Raw genomic sequence first — 21,517 nt, 5'->3', positions numbered from 1 at the left:
TTAAATTTGAAACAATATTTTATTGAACATCCTTCTCATTTACTAAGATAACATCAATAACTCACAAGACATCGTTAAATCTGTATTCTCGAGCATTTTCACACCAAAAAGTTATATTATTGAAAGACTTTTCCCCAAAAATGCAATGTTTTTGGTCCAAAATCCAATAAAATATTCTTTCGTAAAAATTGGTCAACCCCTTATTATCCCATAACGTGTTGCAAAGGATGAATTTTTTTCCCCTAAACAGATTGTTTCTGAAAACTTAATAAAACATTTTAAACTTTTGAAACGTTTTAATTTTTGGTGTTCCCACCTCCTTTTGGACTTTGGAAGGCCCTTCATAAAATAACAAATAATTGAGATTAACTGATGAATAAATAAATTCATAGTGAAATATGGATAATTTTATTTCATACATTTTAGTCATAATATAACAAATGTTTTTCATTTAAATAACATTGCAACACATTTTTTTTTATTTGATTTATATAACAAAAATTATAATATACATATCAGATGTCATAAAGGTTTATAGTTTATAATGTTAACCCATGAACGTTAATGTCAACGGAGACGTTAGCCGAAATTGACATCAAAGTATCGAGGGTTAACAAAATAATTATGTTTTCACCCTCCCTAACGGTATTTATTTTATTATACCGAACAACCATTGTTTGCACTGGTAATTTTACAAAGAATCACAATATCGTAATTACCAACAACTATGAGGTGATAAAAATAACATCATATAATAAACTGTTTCTGGTTCATTTCTACCTTTAGATTTGCAATTATACGAGGAGTCAAGTGAATGGATTTGAAATCAACCTTTGACTGTATTTGTGCACAAATTTATGTTCAATTGTCAGAAGTCTCGTCTACTTCTCTTAATATTGTTTTTACGCCTCCAAGTAAATTGTTGTTTCTCTGTATTATTATAAGTTATTTTCAAATGTCACACTTTATATGTGTCTTAAAAAGAATTGATAAGTTTTTAGCTCGACTATTCGAAGAATAGGTTGGCTATACTACTCGCCCCAGCGTCGGCGTCGGCGTCGGCGTCGACGTCCGGTTAAAGTTTTAGGGCAAGTTGGGATTTTCACTTATAAGTCCAATACTATACATTCAATTGACTTAATACTTAACGCAGTTGTTCAGGGCCATCACATGATGAGGTTAGATAACTCCATATTATTCTTTACATAGATTATGGCCCCTGATTGACTATGGAACTTAGGTTAAAGTTTTAGGGCAAGTTGGAATATTTATTAATAACTTCTATATCCTTTGTTCAATTGACTTAATACTTTACACAGTTGTTCAGGACCATCACACAATGTAGTTACATAACTCCATATTATCCTAAATACAAGTTATGGCCCCTGCTTGACTTAGGTTAAAGTTTTAGGGCAGGTTAAAGTTTTAGGGCAAGTTGGGATTTTCACTTAAAACTCTAATACCATTCATTCAATTGAATTAATACTTCACACAGATGTTCAGAGCCATCACATAATGAGGTTAGATAACTCCATATTATCTTTTATACAAATTATGCCCCCTGATTGACTATGGAACTTAGGTTAAAGTTTTAGTGCAGGTTAGGATATTGTTTAATAACTTCTATACCCTTCATGCAATTGACTTAATACTTCACACAATTGGTCAGGACCATCACCGAATGAGGTTACCTAACTCCATATCCTTAATACAAGTTATGGCCCCTGATTGACTTAGGTTAAAGTTTTAGGCAAGTAAAAGTTAAGGGCAAGTTGGGATTTTAATAAAAAAAACTTCTATACCGTTCATTAAATGCACTTAATAAAATTCAAAATTATTAACGACCATCTTACAACAAGAAACATAACTCTGTTTTAAGCCTCAATACAAATTATGGCCCATGATTTTTTTTTTAATTTCCTTTGAAAGGCATATTTGTATATTCTTAACCACATTTTCATAATGTTAAATCAACTTTTTTGAATGACTTGCGTCATTGTTTGGGCGGGCTGGTGGGAGGGCAACATCAAATTCACCTTATGTATCGAATAATTTTAGTTAGGTTTGACATAAAGAGACCAAACTTGGTATTATTACATCGTTATTGTATTCTAAGTCAATGGGGCGTAGTCTTACGACGGCTCTTGTTACCAGTATTTATTATCTCAGACTTTTGTGACTTGCTTTTCTGATCGCTAATGGTTAATGTGTCATAATAGTTACCTCCAATAATCTTAATCCCTGAAATATAAATTGGTATGAAAGTGTTTTTTTTTACCATTTAGAGCATAAGAGTTTACTAAAGTGTATGTTTTATCAAATATGTCTAAATTGAGTTAAATATATCTGCCTTGTATATAGCTTACGTTATTTAAAATATTAATTTGAAGTTCATTTTTCATTAATATTGAACAATCCTTACTATTCGATTTACCATAATTATTTTAAGAGTCCACTCAATGAATTCCTTTTGAATTAACTCGTCGATATTATCAGTAATTTGTGTTCCCTGAAGAAAGCCAATACATGCTTTTTGGTCTTTTACCCATTGAATTACATGGCCGCGTTTACTATATCCCTTAAACCTTAAACGTTAAAGGCCTAATTGAAGCCTTCTATAAGTGACCCCCCCAAAAAACACACAAAAAACAACAACATAAAAACAAACAAACAACAACAACAACAACAAAAAACCGTGTATTTGTACACAACCTCTGTTAATTGATCTTAATCTAATTGCCTAATTGTCTTATCAGATCTTCGATCTGAATATCCTACTGTGCTGTTTTGGATGTTTTGTTATAGAAATGGACTCTAATTGGCCCTGCGCCAATAAACGAACACAGGAAATTGGCCCCTACTGTGATACCAGTGCAAATAGCAGGAGATACACAGCAGGGGATTATTATGCCAAACATTCTTTAAACTATGCATTTATACAAGAGACATCAGATGAATAATACTTTGTGCGTGTGTTGTATTATATAAGAATGTTCTTAAATATAGATGATTTAAGAAAAAAATCGCTCTATCACAGATTTTTAAAGTGAAAAAAATAGAAATAAAATGATGTAAACCCGAAAATGTCCTATCGTGAACAGGAAGGAAAAGTTAAGAAGTGCAAAAATGCACCATACAAACACTTATTTCTTATACACCACAGAAACAAACAATACTTCAAAAAGCGAAGTAGAATAATTATGTATAGAAATATTGCATTTTGACATCTGTCATAAAGCATCTTGTCAAACGGAAATTATGTTTAAGATTTTTTTTATTGCGTACAATGGACAAATACGTGTAACATGTTTACATGCTGTATTGTGTTTTTATTTGTTTTAAGTCGTACATTTGTCAATTATTTGTATAATTATGTTTTTATGCTTGCAAATTGTTTGTTTCAAGTATTTAAAGTTAGATATAAGCCAGTCTTCGGACGAACTTAAAAGAGTCGCTTTATCAAAATTGGACCTCCGGTATAAATTATAAGACCACTGAAACCGACAACGACAAGAGCCATGTAGGTCACTGTATGTTCTGGCAAGCTGATCTGTTTGCAGAATCCAGTGAATCGAGCAATCTTCCCTATACTTTGCGTTTCTGTCATTTCGTTGTTTTGGATACTAAGATTAACCCCAAGCTGATGGTTACTGTCAATGACTTTCTCTTTCCGAAATTTCAAAAGGCTTTTATTCCTTGCAAGCGTAAATGCCAGAAGCCATTTTGTTCTTATCCTATTGGGATCTAAAAACACAAAAAAACACATATAATTCAATTGTGTCACCACAATTTAAAACTAGAAAGGAAATAAGAAACAAAATCAACTTTCGCGAAATTAGCCTATTTTCGTAATTTAGTCATACCGCTATACAACATCCGAACATGACTAAATGTATTGACCTTATTATTTCTACAGCAAATTTGCCCCGGCTTTAATAAAAACGAAGCTCGATTGATTAAATTTATTTTTGAATGGCTGGCAATTTAAAACAGAAAAAATGCGGTCAAGATTCCCCTATGCTCACAGCCAAAAATACGGTTTATACTCGTATTCTTATATATAATACTCAGGCAATAGAATATACAGCAGAATGCTCAGTAATTAAACATTCTACTATTGGGATGTTTAATTACACATGTTGTCAATTGGTTCCATACAAATTGTTATATTGTTATTATTATTAAAAGAAAACAAATTGTGTTAGGAGTAATCTCAATAGAAGATGAAATAGTTTGTGAGTATTTTGGTCGAATTTGTTCTTCATGTATTTTTTTTGGCACAGACATGTTTGAATCCATTTTTTCATGGCAAATTCCTAGACTAAAATATAAAAAAGTCAATGTAGGCCTTTTGCTACTGGGCATATCCTTGTATATTCTATTAGAACATAAATACATAACCATACATTTGGATCTACCGCTACTCAGTTGGAAAGCTGGATTCTCCAACTTTTTGTTCTGAATTGTTTCGTAAATTAGGTCACAGAACACTCTCATGGCGGGGTTATTGTTTGTAGCATCTACCACAATCATTCCGATATAAGCACCATAACCTATAACAGTATGATTAAAAGTAAGACCAAAAGTGTTTAAATCAAGACATATATGTTTATGATATTGTTATAATTACAGGAATACTTTCTCAGTGTTAACCTAGAGAGGGCAATACCGGTTTATTATACAAAAAACAATAGACGAATATACATGCGAACTCTAGTGTTTCATACAAACACTTGTCAAAATAATTTGGCGTGATACGTTTGTTGAAATCAATATGTACAGTTAAATTTAAGCATTCATACTTACATATATCAAACGATTCAAACCCAGACATTAATAAACATGTGTCCATTCTCCCGAGCAGGAAAAGACCAAGACCTGCGCCGGTAGCAATCCGTTTAAAGTAAGCAAATACTCCAATTCCTGCGTTAAGGAATAGCATAAAGAACGACACCACATCGAATGCTTTCCTACCAGTAGAACGTAATGTAGAGTAAGTAAAGAGTTTGCTTATAACAGTGTCACCTCTCTCAATTAAGAAACATTCCGCTGGATTTATGAGACACGTTGATCGTCGAATATCTTTACTCCTAATTCCCATCCTATATTCCGGGCGAGGAAGGCAGTAGGTCCCCATTATTGAAATAACTGATTGAACAGGACTCTTGTGATATACACATTGTCAGAACTTTTTGAAACTCAAAGAAATGTATTTCAATATTTTATTACCTGTCTACAAAAAAGGAACAAAATGATCATTTTAACGAAAAGTCACAAGTGTGCGTTTATATACCATTTAGAAAAAATCTATTCGATTTCATATATATATTTCATGTTTCGCAATCAATAATTGGTACTCCCGTAAAAAGCAATGTTAAACACAATGAAGTTTTAGTATTGCACGATATCTTTTGTTATGCATACCATGGAACCAGTGTACATACCTGTTGTTAATCAAATATCCTTCAGCTCCATCCTCAGTACTCACAAAAAGCTTCTTAACCAAAACTATTTGAATCTGGATGATGACGATCGCAATTACAGGGTAGCTAAAACAGAACGAAAATAATTTTCTTTGCATATATAAAGTAAACACAACGTTCTCTGCTCTTAAAACAGATCAGTTCACGAGATTTAAATTTCATTGCATATTTTGTATTAGACCACAGTAAATGCCACGCAGATGGGCTTGTCACGGTTGTCTCTCTTGTGTTATTGAACAGAATATCGTACGAGTGTATATATAGTAAACTAGTTAACTACTCACACTAATACATCACATCGAGAAAGCAGCTCCATGAATAAATGTTCTTGTCGTGCTAAGTCCAAAATAGCTATCGTGCAGAATAAAGCAACGCTAAGTATAATGTAATTGATCAATGTATCTGAAAAAAATAAAACAACTATTGTAATTTGAACATTTATCTTTATGTTTCTATTTAGAAAATTGTTTTACACACGTATCTGACCGCTATGAAAAGTCTTGTATTTATTTCAAAGGCAAAAAAGCAACAACAGATAATCATTAACTGTCTGTAATTGTATAACTATATTTTGCAAGCAAATGTCGATTCTAAATGTGTGAAAATCATAAAGCAAGCGTTTATAAATGGTTTAAACAAGCTAAGTTGCCGAATGCTGAGGTCTCCACAAGTAGCTCATTTTAAAAATAAAAGATAAAGTTGAAGCATGATGTCAATGGCGCCAGAACAACTGTGCATGCTTATATCTTTGAAGTTTTGTATTGAGACTAATATACATTATATGTTATCTGCGTTTCAAATATCGTCTTTATGTTTGTTACCTGCGTTTCCAAATACCCTTCTTCGCTCATTTCATATGTGCTACTATATCTCATTATATATGTCATTTCCTTTATATATAAGGGACCAATACTCGTTATTAAGCTGTTGATAATAACAAATAGACACCAAAGCAATATTTGATAAAAAAAAGCATAATTATTCGTAGCATGAAAATATATTTGGAACAAAAACAACCGTTAATATTCTCGAAACAATTAAAACAAATTTATTGTAATGATCTGAATAACGTCTCCATCCATGAACAAATGCAAATGGCCGGCGTCTTACTATCTAAACTTTTGAAAAATGACTTACTATAAAAAGCACCAATCATAAAATACCCAACAAAGCGCGTGGAACTGTGCTGCAAAATGAAATAAGATTTATACAAAATATGGGACTGCAGAGCATTTAAATATATAATACTGTCACATGACAGTGCGCCTTAAGAATATTTTGCACCGCATATACGAAATTACGTTTTTGTGTGACCTTCTTAATGCATATTATAGAGTCTTAGACACGTAATCTATGGACGGTTGAGACCACAACATACATTTACCGAGATATACATGAAAGCATGGAGACTTATGAAACTAGGTAATCAATATACCCTTTTAAGCTTATGATGAGACACAATGTGGATTATGCTTCCCTTGTCCACTATATCATGCTCAAAGATATCATCTATACGGCCTGATTTCGGCTATTAGACTTTTTCTCTGTAAGTACTACCCTTTGAACCAGCAGAAGCCCGATACTAGACAAACAAAACGATTTTCAACCACGTTCAGCTCTTATTTCGTCAAACTTGACGTTTCAGATTTGCTTTGCATACACTAAGTCAATCCTGATTATACCATGTCCCTCCCGCCCTGTGTTTCCTCCCGTTTCTTTCCTTTTCTTCCATTTTGTCTTTCTTAAACGCATTCTACCATTGATTTCACCATACGTTTAACTTATTCACCGTATTAAAACCAACCAATATAAAAAACAACAAAAATAAACAAACAGCATTACAGCCTTTAAACAAGTATAAGAAGCGATGTATAGTCTAGGTTTCAAAGCTTCTTATTCTAATTTGTCGTGATTATTTTGTTTTGAGCATATGCCACCGTTAAACCTGAACATGCTCAAATTCTGTACATCTTGAAATTAAAAATATTATATTGAAATTAAAACGGTTTAAGCCAATGTAAACTCCAGCCAACAATGGTCAGTGGTGAATAAATTAACATGATCAAATATGTTTATATATGTTACTACACACACTATTTTGTAATGCATAAACGTACAATTTTAAATTTTGTCTCTTGACTCAATGGTTACTTCATTACCTGGTATTTAGCCGGTGAACAGTTACGGAAAGACTTCGGCAAGAAACTTCTGTCACCAGAGTGTAACATCTTGATGTGACGCCTAGTTTATTTGAAACAGATGGAAATGCCCGCTGAGTACCGCTTTAATAGTAACATTGCATGAGTACGTCGTGAAGGTATTTTATAGGAAAAATGAATATACAATGATCGTGGCAATATCGATATACTGACCAAAACTACTTAAACTGCATTTTTTAATTACCGACATGTGCAAATATATATGCCCCTTGTTCAAAAGGGGGCATAACATTTGTTAGTTGCATGTTAATAAAGAAGTTTATTTGTACTCCAAAACACTCAAAAAAGGGTTAAATTATAAGCGATAAATCGTACCTGTAGCTTTTGATGAGATAATAGCTGTTGCTTATAGCTATAACGATCACAACCAAGACAGCGCACGAGCTCGCGCCTAGGAATATATAAAACAGGGTAAAGGTAACGTTTACTTGAAATAGATTTAGATTGACGAAACGCCATTAAATTAAAGGCAGACTAAATAATTTTATGAAAATGCATATTATATCAATGTCTTGTATTATTCATTTCTTTGTGCGAACTCTATCGAAATTGAAATTGAATGGTACACAAGTACTTGCCGAAAATATATTTAATAAGCTGTTCAAAATCCGATTGATCACTCCATTCCTGAAGAAATCTGTACGTCAAACCGAAAGCTTCAACCACCACCTAGTTTTTCGCATATAGCAATATTTATAATGCATATAGCAATACATAGCAATACATATATACTATGTTATATCTGTGTGTGTGTGTGTGTGTGTGTGTGTGTGTGTGTGTGTGTGTGTGTTTGTTTGTGTGTGTGTGTGCGTTCATGCGTGCGTGCGTGTGTGTGTGAATGAAATATTCAATGTACACTACAGGAAAAAAGGATGAAGCTAAAGTGTTAACGAAGACAGGCACAAGGCACCAGGCCTAACAGACACTTGACAGACATACAACTTATTACAGTTCGCTTCCTTTCCAAATAACGGATTATGATCAGCACATGCAGTTTGTCTCAAATAAGCAGTTATAAGGGATTATCACATTCAGTGAATAGATAAATACATTTAGACAACACACTTACAAATACATCTCATATCCTATGTTGTGATGAAAATAGACTCTCTGTTATTAACGGTCATCAATTGAATATTGATCCACTGGTCTAATACTGCCACTACTAATGTGATATTATTACTAGTGTGTGTATCACGTACCTGATATGTAACGACAGCTGCAGATACAACTCCAATAAGTATTGGCATAGAAAGATCAAATGCATCAGAGATGGTCTGTTGTATACTTGATATGAAAATAATTATCAACTTTGTAAACAGTAAACGAACAATTTTCATATCAAACTTGGTGCATTTAGGAAATAATGTGTATAACTGCAACTAATTGTATAAAGATGGTTCATTCTTTGGTCTAGTCAAACTAAGCCAAAATATTTATTTATCCAATGATTACTACATTTGCAAACCGGACTTAAGATAACTTTGGGACTAGTAATTTAGATTGCATAGTGGGCTGCTTCTACCTTGCATTATTTTCTGATATCTTGGCTATCAAATGTTTCACATAGTCCCTCTGTTTTTTTGTACACATCGTTTCGACCTACAAGTAAACAAAACACTTTTTTTTTTTTATCTTTTACGTCAAACACAAACTCGAAACGAGCCATTCCACAAATTGCCAATAAGAGTTACCTTTGAACTCCTCGTTTTCAATGTTTGAACAAGTTTCCAACAGAATTTCAGAACGACCAGTACGCTAAACACCAAAGTTGGTATTTCTTCGAAGGGTATCTGTTTAAAACATACATTGTTAGACCTTCAAACACACGAAACATTACTTTCGCCCAAAAAATACATATTATTATAAGACAACACTGCAATAACGACAGAAACATTAAGGCAAACAGGTTAAGCCAAAATATGTTGCGATAAGGTATGTCTTTTAAATTAACATATCTTGATTTTATATAGATTAGTAGATAGATTTAATCAAACTCGTAGGCAGTGTATTTAGCCATAATAATATTTTCTTATTTTCGGAACGTTTAATTAAATAATCAAATAATTAGTTAAAAACTTTTAAGAATCCTGAAAGGATATGTAATTATTATTATTTCAATAAATTTCTATAATAATAAATGCAATTATTCAATAATCAATATTATTTTAAGCATAATGTAAAATGCCTTAAAGTATTTGATTCACTTAGGAACAGGTTTAACTAAAAAAAGATACTTTACTGGATTACCAGGTATTCAAAATGCTTGACGGCGCTGTTCTGCGTAAGGCATACGTCTACAGACCACCGAACGAATGTGCAAAAAATTTGCATCGCGAGCCTAATAAAAAACATATATCACGTAATTGTATTAAGATATTAATGTGTTTTAATGAACTAAACATGACTTGTTTACAAGCAGTAAAACCTTTTGGTTATACAAAGGACAGTTAAACATGAAATGAGTTTCACAAACCTTAACATTCAACTTGCAAAATTAAATAAGAATGGCCTCAAATTATACAGTGAAACTACTCATAAACATCAAAAACGAAAAACCTGTCGTAAGATACTTGCGTTAATGATCTCAGTAGTGTACGTAATTTATATAGTTGTATTGTGTGAGATTTCGTAGTGACCGTCGTATATTACATCTGTATATATGTTCACTGATTGCCACAGGCACTTACTAATCGTTACAAAGGTAAATACAAAACTAACATACTCCAACAGTATCAACATTTTGAGCACATGAGAACTTAACAGAAAACAAAAACAAATGATACTTACATAATCACTTTAATTCATAAAAAAAACAGTAAAAACAATACATACTGTATCAAATGAATATTAGAGTAAAAATGTTCTAGAGGTTTAGGTGTCCGCGTCTTGAGGTTGTGGGTTCAATTCACACCTGGGAAACTTCCACATGGCGTCTCGTAAGAGACATCAGTATTGGTCCTACCGAGGAAACGGACTTGAGCGTGACTTAATTAGTTATAGACTTTCGGCAGAAATGAGCTTAAAGATATGCATTTACACTAAATAAATGTTCTTACCATAAAAGGGAATACAGTAACCCCAAGATACCACCGGCTAAACGGTGTGGTGTCGTCAGACAAGCAAACACAGGGTACATCGCCAGAGAGAGGACTATGGTGCTTAAGTAAGACCATAGAACTAAAAAAATAATATTGTCTTTAGTTATATAAATGAGATGGAATCAAACTCATTAACCCAAATCATTTTTCAAGGCACAAGAACCAAGGCCAAAAAAAACACTAGACGACAGACTTATTAATGTAAAGTTTAACGTTTACTATATAAATAATAAGGAATAAATATCCACACATCGTTGTACTTGCTACTATTAAAATGAGTTGCAATATACCATTTGTAATAAATACTTAATTCAACAAGTACATGTTAATATATATCTTCAGGCATATTGTAAAAGCTTGCATTCTTCCAGTGTACAACATAATGCGATTCATGAACATGTATACATCAATAATTTGCCAGCAAGCCCTAAATAAGTGATATATTTGAAGAAAACGCTCCGTTATCAAATCAGAAAAAAATAATATCGACTAAACAAATGTTACATGTATGTCACAGTTGAAAATCAGACTACTATACAGCAAGAAATTGCAATATTGAAATCATCGAAACAACTACTTCAGCGGGATGTGGAGTATGTCAGAAAGAAACGAACAAAAATTAATGTAAATTGAAGATATGGACCGAAGCATTAAATTGTGTCAACAATCAATAGCACATTGTATATCGCAGGACAACCGCTTACGGGCAAAAAGGTCGCCATGAGCGATCAACAAAAGCCGATCACAGACCTACGTGAAATGAAAACAAATAAAGTAATATCTTCGGGCTCCGTCTATGACGTGTGCAGAAGCTCTATTCTCGAAATAAAATTGCGCCAAACCTGATGACACATTGATCAGAAGTACGAACACCTCTAAGCCTCCCGGGCAACCGAATGTCATGGAAACAGCAACAAACACAGCTGTTACTTCTGAAAGCTCAAAGACTACTACTAGACTCAAAACACAACCTGCAAAATCCAAACTTGAAACTGATCATTCTCTTTTTAAGCGATCAGGCGAACGACTAATGAAGAAAATTCACATGATGGTAGTGGTGTAGCAACGCCAGCAGTGCAGCCGTGACATAATATCCAAATGAAGTACAGTAAGTAGAACATATGAACGCTTCGCACGGAATCGATGTGCACGTTACCAAAAGGAAATGACACGGTCGCGACAAGGAATCTCACCAACAACAATATCAAAACTTACCGCATCAACAGCATAAACAACAAACGAAAGACGACGGGCCATTAAGATTCTGCGATGCAGATGAAAACGCGGATTATTCTCATGCAAATAATTGTGAAATCGAGTGGCTGTATGAATGTGTACTGTCCAAAATGACCCAGCGCTATTGCATTGGGGGAGTCTCGAGACGCTCAAACAGGGCAGGCTTACGCGAGTTTCTGATACATTCGAAGAAAATTGAACCGGTAGCAGTTGAACTTATTGACACAAATCGTGGACGCCTAGCAGCCAAATTCACTGTGTATCAGTTAAAATGTGAAGTAAAGAGGCGGAGGGCATCTGGCCGAAACGTATGTATTGCCGACGGTGGTACTCTGTGAAGGCAAGGCTAGAAAAACAGAGTTTGTTAGGATCCTAACTCTGGATCTCGATGAATGTCTTGTCTCAGACCATCTACCTATATTAAGCAAATGTATCAAACCCCTGCGTGTAATAAGTACTCCAAAATTTCCGCTCATCGATTGGAGAAAATGCAATGACGATATTATGTTTGCATAATTATATATTAAAATGAAGAACACTTATGCAAATGCTTTTCAATAATACACATCGTAAACCATACTAGAAGAACAAAGTAAAACGCGCTTATTAAGTACAAAAACTGCAAGGCACAGGTGAATGATTGCCAAGGGGACCCACGTTTGTTGAATTTACACAGTACACACATTCTAAACGAAGTTTTATTAATGAATGCAATTAATTTGTGCAATACCTCTTCTAAATGCTATCTGGATAATAAACCTGAATGTAATATAAGACTTTTCTGAATCTGGTGAGAAAAAAAGTGTAAATCGAAGGACAACTCTGTGACAGAAATCGAATATGCTCGCATCAGCTCATGAAATCAGGCTATAAGTGCAAATGTTCTCACTCCAACAAAAAAAAGAAAGCTAGATGAAAATGTTTATCTTGTAAGTTTTTTCAAGTGAGATAAAAAAAATCATGGTGCAATTAAAAAGCATGAAACTCAGAAAAGCCGCCGGGATCGACTTTAATGCAAATGCACACATACGATGCAGTGGTGAGCAGCTGGGAATCAACAAAACGTTTTTGTTCAATGTGAAGCTCTAAACCGCCTACATACCAAATGAATGCGAAATTGGGATCATTATACCCATCCATAAAGAAGGAAAGGTTATAACGTATCCTAAAGGTTATAGACACGTGGTGCTACTTCCGGTTGTGTACAAACTGTTTGAAAAACTAACTCACAATCATCTAACGGAGTGGTGCAACATACACGAAAAGCCTTTTCCAAATCATTAGTAAAACGTACCAGATATTCATGCTCGATTACTACATCGTTTAACCTACAGGAGGCCATTTATGACACCCTCGAACATGGATCATGAGTATACGCGACATTTCTTTTTCGCTGTTGGTATCGTTTATCACGGTGTCCTCTATATTAAGTTGCAATGACTTGTTAAAGGTGGCAAATGTATTAAATTGATGATAAATACATACATGCATCTGCAAGGAGCTGTAGGAGTTGTAAACGGTGTACTCTTATATTGCTTCCATATTAGGCCAAAGCGGATTAAAGTGGATTTATGTAATCTTTCTCAATGATCTACTAGATAAACTTGAAAACTAAAACAAATGGCCAAACTGTCGGTCCCTTGAAATGTGGGCACCCTATCCTAGTGGACGATCTGTCGTTACTATGCCCATCAAACAAAGATTTGGAAGCACAGCTAAAAATCACGCACTCCTACGCAATTAAATGGGTCTACAAATATAACAAGGACAAATGTAAATGTATCGTGTTTAGCAAAGGTCCAATGAACCCAACATCTGTAAAATTCTATGACAGCATAATCAATTGAATGTACATATGTTGGCATTCAGAACCGCTTACGCAAAGGACGATACTGTCCTTTATCTGTTTTAAGCGTCGTAGAAAATGTTGGAGAATTGAATCCCTAACTATTACATCAATCTTCAAGAAAACCTCGTTTCCAACAGTATTTTATGGCACTGAATTATATTGACATACGAAAGTTACTTCTTTTCCAGAAATTGTGCACAATGAAATCGAAACTATTTTAGTTCCGCCTTAATTTATGCATCACTAAAGGCATCAAAGCCAAATAGGCTTCATACCTGATGTTTGTGAACTATTTGTTAAGTATAAACTTACGGACTTTCTGAAAAACTGTCATCAGTGGTATACACCCTAACAATTTTTTTTGGAAACGTATCATTAAAACGGCGGTTTTTAAATTTCGCGAAGAAAATTGAATGTCACGCATCGAAAACAACACTGACTTTCGAAAGTTCTTGCAAATTGCCATCTCTCCATTTTCAATATATACAGAAACAAGGAACGGATTCACGCACTAAGCGCCAAATATGTTTCAATATATGGACAATTTTACAAAGATTATTTGTGTAATTTATGCAATGAAAGCACTACTGATTTCATGTTCCATGTAATTTGCGACTGTTATGCTCTCCGGCCGATTTTTTTGAAATAGATAAACTCAATTGAAACACAGCGTTTTTCAAAATGCTGCTTCATCGACTATTTTCATTTTGCTAAACGTCAACCAAATAAGCCACTTCCATTCAGCAATGCATTGTGTACATAATGTTTGTATTGTTTTAAACAAACTAGGTAAAACTCTGTCCGATAGATGGAAATGAATAACTATATAACATATATAATTAAACATATAAAGCAGAGATCACTGCTACCTCTGAATTTCAGCGTTTACGTTTAATCTTATTGTCTTACTGTTTCGTTTTGTTACTTTAAATATTAAATAGTTCGTATCGAAAAATCAACATATTTTGAAATTAAAACATACTTTATAATATCTCGAACGAGGTTACATGATTTTAATAATCACCTCGTCAAAATGATGACGGCAGTAATTACTTAACAACCCTTTTAGTATTCCTTGCTCGCAGTTTGGTTTTAAAAAGGCAAATGTGTAAACAAGGGTACGTGGGGGTTAAGGTAGTGATTTATGCAAGCAAACTACATTTATTGCCAACTGCAACCTTTCTTGTTCGGATAGCTACAATAGCATTTCGAGTCTTGCAACTCCTCTTAAACGTTAATTACTGTTTTAAAAGATTCGAACTTACCTTTCTCCCATGCAGATTGTGGGTTACCGAGAGGTACCATGATATATTGTAGAACTATTGATGTCAGTGATCCAAATCCGAAAACAATACCCCATTTATTTCTCCGCTCGTCCAAAAATCGAAGTGGTCTGTAAAATAATTTGCAATTTCATAGTTGTGTTCACATACAGAATTACAATCCAATCCTTTTTGATATGGGTATTATTTATATCAATTTCATAAAATTATATATGATCGAAACTTGAATATAAAGAAGCTACATAAGACCGACCATTTTTGGGATAAGGCTTTATTGTTATCAAATATCATTGACAAAACGAAAATATTTTGTTTCTGTTTTAGTGCGACTAGGTCACAGTTTTATGTATGTAGTCTATCGCCTTGTGTGTTTTCATTGATTGTCAGGTATGCTTTGATCATTGGGACAGTAAACAAGATGAATGTAAATGTTGGCACCTGTGCTTGTCCCTGCAATACTACGTTGTTTGTGTGAAGTAAACTTTGATAGGAAAATAACATAAACTAACAGGTTTTTTTTTCTTTTTCGAATCGGGCCGCTTTTTTTTACTTCATGCGTTATCCGCGTGTGGTGTCACACGTGGTATGACCACTATGTGAAGATTGCACTTATTTTAATCTATCGGATTATGTTTATTTTATCAAAGGATTTCCACTTTATCTAAAAATATTCAAGTAAAAATGACAATGAATATCAGATTCACATATTGAGGCATTGGAAACTAACTTAATACACTCTGAAAGTCAACAACTTTTGATATATTCTTTTTTTCTGAACATTTGTACGTGTTACATTTAGATTATTAAATACGACACGTTACTTAAACATAATCTATAAATTCAACAAAATAAGTATCTATGGAGGGGTACTTTACGATATGTTTCTCAAACTAAAATCATCAACAATATATTTATATTCATTCAAATTGAAATAAAGAGTACATTAAATTACTTTTTAATATGACCACCTTATATGATTCCAAAATCAAATAACGAAACAATAATTCAGGTAATGAGTCTTTACTTGTAAGAATAACGAGTGTCAGTGCAACATATTGCTGTCGTCTCAGAATGATAAACGTATTAAGCGAATTTATATATTTAAATGATACCGTCGCATTGAGAAGGATAGAACTCATAGAATAATCAAACATCATCATTTTTACAAATATATATTTAAAGCATGGTACAGACACAGATTAGACTTCTCTTAAATCACATGGCGAAGTTTTTCCAATTGTTTTCACTAAGTTCTGTTTAAGTCTCGCGTATTAAACAATGTATTAACAATGAGAAAGCATAAGCTTTCCAAACGTTTTTAAACCGGAAATATATTTAAGAATATTTGACGATTAATAACAAAATTGGTGAGCACATAATACGTATCAAGTTTCATTGAGCTGACAACTAATAATACTGTTTTACGTTTGTTTTTCTTTGGCAAAAGAAAATAAGGTCTTTTGTTTTTACATTAACAGTTTTCCTAGTATATTAATTAACGTGCCATAAGGGCAAATATGAAATGAACGAAAAGCCTATTTGATACAGAAGGGATACTTATAACTCGCTGAATTCCGTGAGGATACGCACAAAACACTTAAATTTTGCTATAGCAATCGAAATGCATAAATGTTATAATGTTCATAATTATTTCCTTTATACACATAAATCTATAAGAGTTTCAAAAATGATAATTGCGATAAGTTGTAAAGTTTTCGAAGTAGCAAAACTGTTCAATAATATTAACTTCTTCAAGAGTTTTTATACTTTCGATAAGAATAATCTTTATTATAATCACAATTAACCATTTTTCATTCATCAAACTTCAGTTTAAGTATGTATTTAGGCTAATTGAAATAAGCTACTTAAGCCTGTTAAGCTTAAGAAGTTTCAAGAAATTGGGGCCAGGGGTTTACTTAGAATATTTATGTCCTCTTCAAAAAATAATAAATGACAATAACATTAGTCATACTGAATGCATATCCGTAAAAATCATTTCTGCATACTATTAAAAAGTAATAGTAATAGTAATAGTAATAAAGTTATACTCTGAATACCAGATCTATATAACTTTTACCACAATGCATTTTTGTAAATACGACATGTTCTGATACAATGTTTTACTAGGAATTTCAAACTCAGTTTTTTCTAACATGATCAGTTATTCGAACACTTACCAATGAATAAAATATGCGAAAAAAACACACGATCGCACGATACTCTCACTGATAACATATATCTTATATCATGATACGGATATCACCATACACAGAAAAATGACGTTACAAAACCAAGTTCGGGATGACCGTGTAAGGATTGTGTCTGTTTTGTTTAGTTGGGATTATTTTTTGTCGCATTTCAAAATTCGGTGAAAAAATGGTGCAAGTGGATATAGTCCGGTTTGAAATGTTCGAAATAAGCATCAAGTGTATGCTTATGAATGACGTTGTTTTACGTGGTATGCACACTGTGTACAAGTAGGGGAATGACTGAGTGGTCCAAGCAGTTACCTTGCGACTCCAGGACGACTGTAACACACGTTGGTCAAACAAGAGGTTCTCTTCTCTAGTAGAGACAGCACACTTAATATAATGACCTGTAGACAATACATATTCTGTTATATATAGTATACATTCCTGACGACATGTCTATCGAAGAACGTAACATGTATAAAAGTAGGAATATAAAAAAAGCAGTGGCGGTTTTATTACGACGAATAACTCCAAATACAGCATACAGGTTTTTCGAATAATTTGAGATAAGACGTTTTTTATCCGCCTAAAACTTGCTTAAAACTTGCGTAATCAGTTGAAGAAATGGTTTTGACACCAGGCGAAGTCTAACAATTCGTCATTTGAAATACTAGATTAAATTTATCTTTCTGCCTTCTAACGTTAATAAATTTTAACCATTTACCATTGTTCTTACGATAAAGGCATCTCAAGTTTACTGATATGCTGCAAATGTGCAAATGAAATGTTAGACATCAACGTGTCTAGCCGGAAGAGAACGATATAATTTTTGTATATTATTCAAATTTCAAAGCATAAAATTAGTCGTACATCAATGGGTTTAATTTTTACTTTAATTGTATCACCTAGATAGTATCATGTTTGATTTACTTAACAAAAATATAATACCCCGTTTTAATCTGGATTTACCCTTTGGCAACTTTGATCACGTATATTACCTGAAGAAGGGTATACCGTTTACACCGAATTAAACAAGGTCTGGTTACTGATATCCGGGGATAACCTACCGCTGATAGGGAAAATTCATTTGCGATATGTAATTGAAGTAGATATTCTTATGAAATATATATGCGGGAAAAAATATTTGGTTTTTGTATTATATTAGGATTTCAAGTAAATAACATATGCCGAATTTGTAGGATTTATTTTCGCCACTCTTTATGTATAGTTTGTATTTAAAAACTTCATGATGCATGCACACTTTGTAGAGAGGTTGACAAGTTCAAAACCAATCAGCAGTTTGCACTCCGAATATCTTCTTTTTTAAACAACAACATTGTTTTAACAAGTGTCGTAAAGTAAGCGGCCTAGCGGACTGGCGGCCTAGCGGCCTGGCGGCCTAGCAAGTTGGCGGCCTAGCGGCCTAGCGGCCTGGCGGCCTATTTTTTTTCTGTATTTTAAAGCAATTGTTAATGCTTTTTTTTTTGAAACAATGATATATCGAAGTTGTTTATTCATAGAGTTACATAGCGGCCTAAAAATGTTTTCTATTTAGAGCATTTTTCTATACGTTTTATTTTAAAACAATGATATACGAACTGTTTTAATGCACAAATTATCAATCTGAAGCAATGATAAACAATTTTCAAAAAAAAACGAACAACAGTTCAGAGGCCTAGCGGCGCGAAGTTAGCGGTCTGGCGGCCTAGCGACCTAGCGGCCTTAAATGGTATCCTATTTCAAAGCATGTATACATGTATGCACAAATTATCACTCTGAAGCAATTATCAACATTTTTTTCAAATAATCGATTAAGCAGTCAGCTATTTCAAAGCATGTGTGCTTCCATTTTCTTTTAAAAAATGATATATTTACTGTTTTTATGCCCAAATTATCACTCTGAAGCGTTTTTCAACTTTTTTTCAAAAAAGTTTATAACTTCACGCCGCTAGGCTGCTAATTTCACGCCGCTAGGCCGCTAATTTCACGCCGCTAGGCCGCTAATTTCACGCCGCTAGGCAGCTATGCCGCTAACTTCACGTACATTATACAAGAGAGGTAAATACATGTTATAACAATTACGCATGTAATACAGACCAAATATAAAATGTTCCAACAGTTTTCAAGTACAGCTTAGAAATTCAAACATAGTACAGATCAAAAATTGAGAAAGACTTAGCTAAATAATAATAACTGCTGTAGTACCATTTAGTGCATGGCAGGTGGATTTAGCAATGATATACAGACTATAAATTTAAATTTGCTAAGATTAATTATGTAGACTTTTTCCTTTTTATCTTTGTGTCTATAATGGAAAGTTAACGTTTTTTATGAGAAACATGACAAACCCTAAAAACAATTTGAAACAAGTTCTTATATATATATATATAATTTAATCAATATACTCACAGATGGAATGACAGAAAGAAATACTAATAAACTAGTTAAGTATTCCAATCCTTCTGATCCACAGTCTACTGTTTGCGTTTCGTTTAAAGTTGAATTTGTCAGATTTTTGAGAGACATTTTTTACTTAGTCGGATGTAACGAGTAGTTTTAGAAATGTTTACTAAAGTACTGAACCCCACATGTTTTGTAATAAATATTTTCCTTAATTAAGCACATCATACGGCCTAAACATTAAATCCCGTAGTTTACAGATAATGCAAGATAAATACTGATATCAAATCTTCCTACTATCATAAATGAGTTATCACAAACACAGTTGTGCACCTTTCCACAAGTGGTAACATCCGTCAACTGAGATATTTTATAAACCACTGAAAATCAGGTACTTCTCTATTCAATGCAATGTCAAGGCTCCCGTCAGTGAGATAACAATTACAATAATTATACAACTTTCGAATGAGTACCTTTTTCAATTATCGAACTTCAGCAAAGTAAATTTGCGGACAATCCTGCTGGCCTTGATGTTGAACATAATATTTTCATGTTTTATGATTCCCCCAGTCAGCAACGATGAAGGCCTTTGACAAAAATTCAGAATTACAGCCTCAAAGAATGCCCCACTACTGACTTTTTTGTTTCCAGCAAGCATCTGTAGAGAGACTTATTATAGTTGTCCTCTTGTCGGTCTTGAAGAAGTTCTTTGAGGGGTCTGTAACCATCCACTTCTTGGACTGCACCTTGATTTCAGTCTCATTGTGATGAAAAAATGTCCCCCTCTCTCTACCCAGGAATTAAACGTGATACCTCACTAGTCTGGAGTACCTTCCCCTAATACTTTCGTTATCGGGTCAGGCAAAGGCCAATAATGGCGGCGCCCAGTGGACAATATAAGGTTACCATTAATTTTACTTTTGTTGATCACGTTAATATAAAAACGGCATTTGAACACTGTTAATATGTAGAAAATAATGGTACACTTGATTTTTGGTGATCTCATGTCTGGCAAGAAATATTTTGACTCAAGTGAAGTTTAGGTAATTCGGAAGTTGTGTATTTTCGGATGTTTGTGAATTGGAAATGAATGCTTTATATGACTTCACGTTCTCTTATTAAGACTAATGGTAAAAATGGGAAATTTAAATGAATAATGGAACAAGTAGATATAAATATAAGACTGTATTTATTGCAAAATTTGTTTTGTTGCATAAAAAATAAATGTTTTGTGTTTCAGATTTCCCAGTTCTGATGTTGGAAGAAGTTTGCTGCTCAACGACTTACATCACCTGATTTAAACATTCTTATTTACAAGTGTGTCAGTTTATTTCCATTTGTCATTAGAGTTTTCTTTCTGGGTGTGTAATGCCGAAGTTTTTTCAAAAGTGTTAAGGAAGGACTCGGAAGGGTTTCAGATCATCGCGAAGTCATGCCGAATCATCCCGATTTTGCGAATTCCGCTTCCATAGATGAGACATATTGACATATAAAGCTCGCCAAACATGTTTAAACTTTCAAGCTACATCAAGTGTAAAATGGATGTCCAACTATCTACAAGTTGGGTCAAAATGTGTTTTGCCATTATATCTTGGACAAGTTTATAAACCATCCATATTCATTTACTGTATCACTCTAGAGATATGACCCTTGAATTGGCAAGAAATTTCTTCACAGTATACGCTCTCTTAATTTTGCTTAACGTACAACCACTTATCACCAAACCTGATGTCATAAAATTAGGATGGGCATAT

General features: G+C 33.5%; 1 protein-coding gene across 1 annotated transcript; it reads right to left on the bottom strand.

Annotated features, from left to right (window-relative positions):
* Window positions 1–3,164: 3,164 nt before the first annotated feature.
* LOC128226014 (stimulated by retinoic acid gene 6 protein-like) lies at window positions 3,165–20,017 on the bottom strand. Its single transcript, XM_052935914.1, has 17 exons — window positions 19,773–20,017; window positions 17,682–17,767; window positions 15,154–15,281; window positions 10,762–10,882; window positions 9,953–10,043; window positions 9,397–9,495; window positions 9,228–9,304; window positions 8,905–8,989; window positions 8,269–8,371; window positions 8,018–8,093; window positions 7,643–7,724; window positions 6,621–6,669; window positions 5,768–5,885; window positions 5,445–5,549; window positions 4,807–4,970; window positions 4,407–4,553; window positions 3,165–3,744 (listed from the first exon to the last, which is right to left on the bottom strand). Exons 1-17 carry the CDS (start codon window positions 19,887–19,889, stop codon window positions 3,443–3,445), a joined length of 1,950 nt encoding a protein of 649 aa, XP_052791874.1. The 5' UTR covers window positions 19,890–20,017; the 3' UTR covers window positions 3,165–3,442.
* Between the last annotated feature and the right edge of the window lie 1,500 nt (window positions 20,018–21,517).

Source organism: Mya arenaria, chromosome 3 (genome assembly GCF_026914265.1).
Source record: "Mya arenaria isolate MELC-2E11 chromosome 3, ASM2691426v1".
In the NCBI taxonomy this organism is placed as follows: Eukaryota; Metazoa; Mollusca; class Bivalvia; order Myida; family Myidae; genus Mya; species Mya arenaria.
This window is presented reverse-complemented; position numbering and strand designations above follow the sequence as displayed.

Coding starts and splice junctions, on each gene's coding strand:
- LOC128226014 (XM_052935914.1), bottom strand. CDS start 19,889: ATGTCTCTCAAAAATCTGACAAATTCAACTTTAAACGAAACGCAAACA. Junction 4,971..5,444: donor GGATATTTGATTAACAACAG/GTATGTACACTG, acceptor TTCTACTGGTAG/GAAAGCATTCGATGTGGTGT. Junction 4,554..4,806: donor GTTTGAATCGTTTGATATAT/GTAAGTATGAAT, acceptor ATACTGTTATAG/GTTATGGTGCTTATATCGGA.